This window comes from Branchiostoma floridae, chromosome 3 (genome assembly GCF_000003815.2).
Source record: "Branchiostoma floridae strain S238N-H82 chromosome 3, Bfl_VNyyK, whole genome shotgun sequence".
NCBI lineage: Eukaryota > Metazoa > Chordata > Leptocardii > Amphioxiformes > Branchiostomatidae > Branchiostoma > Branchiostoma floridae.
Window position 1 is genome coordinate 8364032 of NC_049981.1, and position 8420 is coordinate 8372451.

The 8420-nt window shown below is 39.6% G+C and overlaps 2 protein-coding genes across 8 annotated transcripts in view; one reads left to right on the forward strand and one right to left on the reverse strand.

The window, feature by feature from the left end:
• LOC118411310 (inhibitor of nuclear factor kappa-B kinase subunit alpha-like) overlaps nt 1-420 on the forward strand; it is a 32832-nt gene extending 32412 nt beyond the window's left edge. For all 4 annotated transcript variants that reach the window (XM_035813508.1, XM_035813507.1, XM_035813505.1 and 1 more), the window contains one exon: nt 93-420. In XM_035813508.1, the coding sequence (XP_035669401.1) occupies nt 93-179 (87 nt within the window). In that variant the 3' untranslated portion in view covers nt 180-420. The remainder of the gene's footprint in view (nt 1-92) is intronic.
• A 1995-nt stretch (nt 421-2415) lies between these two features.
• Nucleotides 2416-8420, reverse strand: part of LOC118410823 (testican-2-like) — a 53301-nt gene continuing 47296 nt past the window's right edge. For 3 of the 4 annotated variants that reach the window (XM_035812656.1, XM_035812652.1, XM_035812655.1), the window contains 2 exons: nt 5481-5612; nt 2416-3951 (listed from right to left, as the gene is read on the reverse strand). In XM_035812656.1, coding sequence (XP_035668549.1) covers nt 3755-3951; nt 5481-5612 — 329 coding nt within the window. In that variant the 3' untranslated portion in view covers nt 2416-3754. Of the gene's footprint in view, nt 3952-5461; nt 5613-8420 lie in introns of all 4 variants that reach the window. The other variant, XM_035812654.1, reaches the window with a different exon arrangement.

The following is an 8420-nucleotide window of genomic DNA, read 5'->3' on the forward strand; positions in this document are numbered from 1 at the left end:
CTGTACATACAAGCATTTATTAGTCTCTGTAGTGATGTTTTCCTAATTTGTTTTACAACTACCTTAAATGTAAGTCTTGTTGTTCTTTTCAGTCACTAGATTGGAGTTTTCTCCAGGATGCCATGGAGGTCAGACATGACAGAGACAGCACCAAAGAGTCTGTAGAGGAGAGTTTATAAAAATCTACTTCTGTACACTTGATGCTGCTGCTGGGAATACAAGCAGGACTGAAATCCATTGAATGTTAACAAACTGGCCTGCCTACTAGTAGACTGAGAAACTTTTGTTGTCTTTAAAGGGGCATTCCACTCCACACGGGAGTGTTATTTTCCGATAGATATAAATTTTAGGGAGTGATAACTGCATACTACTTCACATTATATAATTAAGTACCCAGTTGCTCCACATGCCTCAAAAGCATTCAATGTTCTACTAAACTCCCCAAGTACCCTCTAATTGAATTAATCCTATGGCTGAATACTAGTACAATGCAAAACTTTTAGGTAAGGTTACAACACTAATTTCAGGTTCGCTAAGAAATCTCGTCTTGTTCTTGTATTCTTTGCTATCTTATGAGCAATTTGCCTTCTCGGTGTGCTTAGCGTACCTCATTTATTCTGAAAATATGTACGATAAACAAAGTGTCTATGCGTATAGGGAATGCATGGGTAGGGTCTGCATGCATTGGGTTTAGTGAGTGTCATTATTGTTTTATAAAACACACATCACGTAATTCATCCCAAGGTGAATTCCACAATATTCGGCTGATTATGTATTCATTGACACATTATCTATTGGAAAACAGTACTCCCTTCTGGAGTGGAATGCCCCAACATGATTGCAGCTTTCATGCTTCACATTGCTTGCTTACTTGCTTAAGGCGAGTCCTTCCGGTCTCGAGTCATGATGGCAGACCATGTGAATTCAAATTGCTTGTTTCATTTGTAAATGTTTTTGTAAAATGACTGCTGTGCTATACTTCTGATGTTTTCTCATTGTGTGTTTACTACCTTGTAGCTGTGAGGCATCAGCATACTTTCAGGGTATTCCATTCTGAGATGCAGTTAATGATGAAACATTTGAATTACTTGGCTTTAACTTGCAGCGCTAGATGTTATTAAAGGGGATTCTTTTCTAAATTCTCTAGGCAGGCAACATATAGATTATGCAGTCTTATTGCCACTGTGCAGCTGTACATAAAAACATGTATAGTTGCATGCAAAGTTTAATTCACCCCCCCCCCCTTCATATTTTGGCACAATGAGAAACCGTACAACTGCAGACTGGTACTGAATCATACAAATTGTGAACAAATAGTTTATTTTATAGTTTGTCCCAAATCACAACTTTTACACTAAAAGCAGGTTGCAAAATTATTCACCCCCCCAAGAGTTTCTGTTTTTAGCACTTAATACAGAACCTCTTAGCTGCACTAACTACAGTCAGAACGATAGCCTGTCACAAGCTTCTGGCAGCACACTTCGGACTTTTGGTCCATTCATCATGGCCAATGGTCTCCAACTTAGCAATGAGCTGAAATCTACATGCCACAACAGCTTTCTTTAGATTCTACCAGAGATTGATGGCCAGTCAAAATCCTTCTGGCCTTTCTTCTCTAACCAAGCCTTAGTGTGAAGGGGGGTGAATAATTTTGCATGCAAGTGCATGGTAAAAATAAAAGCCTGACAACTGCAATTCTTAACACCTCAATTGACTTACGGTATCTTGATAAGTTATGTTTTCTCTGGTTCACATGTGTACTAGTATATAGTGATATACTAGGCTAAAATTCACATGAAGCCTGATTCCCTTTAGGAGACATCATGTGAAAATAAAAGTGCCAGCACATCAATTCTGTACAACACATGTACAATGTATAGGCTCTATGTGTATAGTTAACAACTGATTCCATTACCCTGCAAACGAGTGAATCTTAATATTAAAAAGAATTAAATAGTTACTGTGTTCCCATTTTGTTTACACCCAACACTGTATTACAGGATTTCATATTGTGTCCTTTTACATATACAACACCATGTATTCCTTATCACCCGAGGCACCAGCCTGACTGCAGGTAGGATCTTCCAAAGGTCGTAGGAGACTGAGGATGATGTGGAATACACAGTATGGTATTTCATCTAAACTCGCATCTAGTACTTTGCTGCTCAAAATACTATAACATCTTTAAAAATATGATTTTCAAACTCTGCTTTTAACAGGCCCCTATACCACTGAGTGATCAGTTGGATTTTTGATTAATAATAATATGTTGATGCAATAATGTGTCCCAAACAGGCTCAGCCCAGTGAGATGCCCACTTAATTGTAGATGCTTGAACTTTTGAAGATCAGAAGTAAAACTGCAAAAAAATAATTTCAAAGAATGAAAACATCAAGCAAGACTCAGACTGCCATGTGTGATCACCTTAATCTTTAATTGAACAACTCTGATTAAAACACCACACAAAGACCAAAGGGTGTAAGACATTCTCATTCATTATGAAATACCTGACAAACAGGAACAAACAAAACCAACACAACATTTCATATAGTAAAATACTTCCACTTGTGGACCTGTGGTCTGGAGCAAGTTTGCTTTTGATAGGATCAACCAATCAGTGCCTAGGGCACAAATGCTATTATAATATCATTCATAATAATCTTGACACTGTCAGTTACATGATCGTCAGTTGACTGCAGTTCCAATCTTCAAAGACGGTGCGCTGCTGTATTGTTGGATTTATCTGTTACTGCTTACAATGTCTCTCTTTTAACAATCATACTTCAATCTATGCCACACCGGTGGGTAAATAATAGTAGCAGTTACTGCTAAACAGCTATCAAAAAGTTATTAGAGTCAACAACAGTCTATGCAATCTATGTATAAATGTCTAAAATTATGTTCAACTCTTGATTTTTTTCAGTTAAATAAACCATTTTTGTAAATGGTTACCACATTCAAAACATACATGTGTACATCCTTCCACACCAAATTGCTTAGTATCACATTAGGTATACATGTAAGCCTTTGTTACATGAAAACTACTTGATAGTGCAGCTTATTGTCTCATAATCTAAAATCTGATATTTCTTACTAGAACACAGTTTGCTATGTGCGTAGATGTGGGAGCTTGTGGATGCAAAATCTACATAATCCACAGTTGCATGTTGCATAATCCCAAGACTTGAGTGCTAGATATTTCATATACTTTGCTTAAAGATAACCTAAGTAATGTTATTACTACGTGATCATCAAACACAGACATTCCTATGCCAGATATAACCATTGAAGAATTATCATCTACAACATTTTTTTCATGTGTTCTGGAATCAAATTCTACAACGTTACAGCTCATTTCTATACAAAATGACATTTCCTTGCAAAAGTTGAACTTTGTAACCCCTATACAAATTCAGCACCTCCCACAACTTGTACATTGTGTATGTACAGGAACTCACAGGCTTTTGTCCCAATTTGTGAAATGCTTCAATCTAATATAACCCCTTTATTTATCATTATAATGAAATATAAGTGAAGTCTGAAGACTACAGAACAATATTACATCCTGGCACCGACAGGAACCTACAATTTGTATTATGCATTCATTTGAATTGAACAATTTGTTGTTCCTCATTCAAGGTTTTTCTGACCTACTCATAACTGTGACTTGAGTATCTATACTTTCAATTTGCATAAACATGGGTCATGTAATACATGTATTTGCCAAAAGAGCCTCTTAAGGAAGTAGGGGTGTTTAAGGTTCGATTTCCTCCTCTTCATAGTCATCTCCAGAGGCATCAGTGTAGTCCTCATCATCAGTGGTTTCCTCAAAACCCCCATCCTCCTCTGGCTCCTCCTCCTCCTCAGGCATCTCATCATCCTCCTCCTCCTCTACTACTTCCTCTTCATCAGCAGCCTTCTTGTCTAGGGGAATGTCAGCTCCAATTGCATCTGAGATAGGCAGATATCATTATCATTTATTCAGATGTACCATATTTGTGGAAATGTTGGATGGCTGTGATGGTAGGGTGTTTAACCCAGGCCCTATATATAGAGATCCTGGGTTCGAATCTCCATACAGACCCCGTTGAAACCGTTCCCTTGGGAATAAGGCACTTGTCTCACTACATAAGTAAAAATGAGTACCTAAGTATATACATGTACATGTATAATAGTGCCATCCCTCAGATAGGACGTTAAATCCAGGGGATCCCTTGTTTGTGGACAGCCACATCTGGAGCAGTAAAAGAATCCAGCACACAAAAAGCTTAGGGTCCTCCCTGGTGTCCTGGACCAAACAAATCTGTCCAGATGTGCATATTGTACACTTCAGTACAAATCCAGTGTTTTACACCATGAGGCTGGTTGCCGGGTATGCAATCAAAACAAACAGGTTACTTCTAGGACCTTTTCAAGATATCAACGCTTAGACCCAGAGTGTAAGGCCTGATACAGAGTCCTACTCAAAGGGCACAACACTGAGGCCTGCCAGGGATTCCAACCCAGATCCTTTACAGGCTGGTCTTGCGTCAACAACCCTAACCACAAGACAATCCTGTCAACAATAAAGCGATTATCAAAGCTGCCGGTTTACTTTATTAGGGCACATCTATGACGGCATAGACCCCTCCAACACTAATATACTATATATATATGTTGCTTGTACAATTCATCATCTTGAAAGTCTAAATTCTACGAATGATGACCAGGTTTTGATAGCACCCTGCACATCAAGAATGCATGTGCTGCAATCGCAAATCTCCATTGCGTTTGAGTAAGACCAAATTGCTAACTTAAAGTCATGACATTAAGTACATTTCCATCTGACACATCGACAGCAGGATCTGAGATTTCCAAGACCTGTGGCTCAGGCTCCATTAATGTATCCTGAACTACGTGACCTGCATGTGGCTGGACTCACATCCATCACTCTGGCAGTGTGCTCTTTGCAAGGTAACCCTCTCTGACCTCTAGCCTCCTGCACTCTGGAAGCATTACATAATGCTTCATGCAACAGAACTTCAGAAGGCCATGGTGATTCTATTCTATGGATGACATCCTCTGGGAACCCCAAAACTGTGTGGTGTGAGTGTGCAAAATCAATAAAGAAAACATTAAAAAAAACAGAGCTGCCTTCATTATGAAATCAGAGATGTCAAGAAGGTTGAAGAAATGATAGTATCAAGGAAACATTATACCGACCGCTGCATTCTTCATCTTTGATTTTTCATGGCCTAATTTCTGATCAGCTAGCTGGCTGTCAGTCAAATATTTGCATTTTCATGTTTTTGTGTTACATTTTAACAAGGGTAGGTTACCATAGGTACAAGAAGTGCTATGTGATCTATAATAATCATTGCATTTTAGGGTCTGGACTGGCTGCTATTAGGTGAGCTCAATTGCTCTAAGTACACCCACATTTGGTTGAACGACTCAAACTAGGAAGGATCCCTCTTCTTACCATTAGTTACTAAACCTACCGCAGACAGCATGTCCACGAGTCCGTGTGTCCTCTAGTTCATGACCATGTTTGTCCACACACCAGCAGTAGGGGCCATTGCACTGCTCCGTCATGTAGTATCCATCCTCAGAACACCGAGGGATGTATGCACCTATGGTGGGGAAGTACAGGGTTTTAATTAGTGGTTAATGGTTATTTCTACAGCAACCATCATAAGTACATGTATAACGGGGGCCGCCCTAAGATGCCCCCTGTCCTAAGATTCCCAGATTTTTTGCTGATCTTATTATGCACAAGTACGCCGTGTTTGTTGCCACTGACTATGATGATAAGGTAAATAAACCAAGTCCAAACAAACAGCTTTTTTTTTCTATTAAATTTTTTTTTTACACATGTTCACTTCCCCTTTTTTTGAAGACATAATTTTCACAATAATGTTTGTACTGCCGAATCACTGTGGTCACCTGTTACTAGGTATTGGTGGCTCGTGGCCATAAATAAACAACCAATAAAAAACAGCCACTGTCATATACATAAGGAACAAAGCTTCACAAAACACTACAAATATTGGTCTTCAAATGTTTGTTAAGTAGAAGACCGGCCATAGAAAAAAAAAAACATAAGCATCACCGCCGTTGTTTTCCCCAGGGAGCGTGGCCCCGCAGGTGGCAGACGAGCAAACACCCAAAAGATTTGTTACTCTTACAAATGATTCGTACCGTCTGTAAAAATGAAACTTCACAGAGTGATGTCGAATATGTTTCCCAATACGTACACAGAGTTTTTTTGTGATTTTGGCATTGTCGTTTTTCGTAATGATTTTGTTAGTCGGGCCGCCGCATTCAGTGCATTTCGCCCATTTCCCATGAAAACACGACCTGGATTGTGAATGATTTAGCCCTCCTCGCAGGAGATAAGAAGCACACACAATCACAATTCTACTGTCAAAAGAAAGCTAATATATCATAAAATTAGAATTTTTATTTATGTTTGTCTAAATTGGTCACCAGCTTTGGAAGAGAGCAAATTCCAAAAGCGGGGCAAGTTAGGGCGCACTGTTTAACGCGGCTTAAAATCGGAATTTATATTCACGATAACGTCCTCGGTGTTTTCCAGTTGTAACGCGGAGGGTGAAGGGTTCATGAACAGTATGGATGCCGTCCTCATTCAAGTATGGTCTCTAGATGAATGTGTTAAAAATTCATTGATCAAAACTTGACCACTCTTTGGCAACTAGTGATCAGATGGAGCGCCGTGAGTTCGAGCGTGTAAAAAGGGGGGGCATCTTAGGGCGGCCCCCGTTATCATTCAATTTCAACAATTATGTTTGCACAAAATTATCATCCTTCTGATATTGATATTACAATTTCCAGTTCTTGATTCCTGCTGCCTGGTAATCAAGTTACTTTCAAATGCAGAAAATTTTGCGGTTGTTTTATGTTTGCAATTTTCATGGTGGTCACTTCTCATACAATATTGAAATATTGGCTAATCAAATCCTGTAAAAAATTGCCTGCTCATGGCCCTTGGTAACAAGTTGGCTGGGCCAATTATTGTGAAATGACGTAGATTTGATATTGTGAATTTCAGAAAATGTTGATTTCCTCTATATTTCATTCTATTTTGAGGCCTGATCAGGCCTTGCCAGGTCTTAACAAACCTTTGTTGCCACACACTCACACCATTCCCCCATCACCTTTTGTCTATCTCCCAAGCTATAACTCACAGTAGTTTTTCCTTAAGGAAATTTCATTAAAACCCCCATTCATGGCCATGGGGCCCAGATAGGGTAGGCCACTGAGGTAGACCAGCCCAAAAGCCAACCCCATCGATTCCGGAAACCCGCACTGGGGAGATGGTCCATGGTATTATACAGTAGGTCATATGGAGAAATGAATTAATATTGGTAGAAAAGTAGTACTGACACTGTACTACGTATTCAGAGAGTACAAGCGATTAGATCAGTGACAGTTGATTATGCCAGAACTGTCAAAGTCAAAAGTGGACTGTTTTGTCTGTTTGTAGCAACCTTTCCAAGTAACCAGTAAGTGGTTTCTGAATGGCAGTTTGTACAGGCACCGGGTTTTCCATTACAGTATTTGACTACAGTACAGTACTCTGAAACGCATTTAAGTTCGCGGTATGATGCTACTGTGAACTCAAAACCAAACAGCAAACACTCCATTTTCCCGATATCGAAAAATTAAATCCCCGCCAACTCAAATGCAATTTCCGCCCCTCAATCCTGATAAACATGGCAGCCAGTTTGGAACCTGGCACCCCAACTCGCAAAAGAAAAATCTTAAGAGAGGTAGAACAGCAAATATTATCAATATGCAAAAATGCAGTTGTGTGTACTTTGCTTGCTTCTGAAAGCTCAAAATCTAAATTTTTTCTTTGATAATAATGTTAACCAGTGGGATGGCCAAGAATACAGTGTATAACAGGAGTTTCGCCCTCCGAGGGTTTCTAGTCTGGAAATCCCTAAGGTGGGTCGACTCGTCGAGGCTTCTCTAGTTCATCAAAATTGTTCCATTGTCATACTTTATTTTGTCCTGTAAGGCCATGATTATGTGGGCGAAGCCCAACATTTAGTTTTTCCTCAGATATTTGCATATTCCAACCGGAAATCAGAAAAAATGGAAGCTGTAAACATGCACTCCACGTTTCAAGCTTTTTGATTGGCTTACAGTCGCACTTTCTCGGTTTTAAGTCAGAGGTGAACCTATCAACGCACAGAACACAATCGGCATCGACTTTGATAATAGCCAATCAGAACTCAGAAAAAATGGAAGCTGTCAACATATACTCCGCGTTTCCAGCTTTTTGATTGGGACAAAGTCGCGGACTGTCTCGGGTGTACGCAGAACTGAACCAATCAATGCACAGGACACAAAATGGCATTCGGCATGCAGTTTGACAATACAATAGCAGCTGAGACGACCAAACAGGCGCTCAA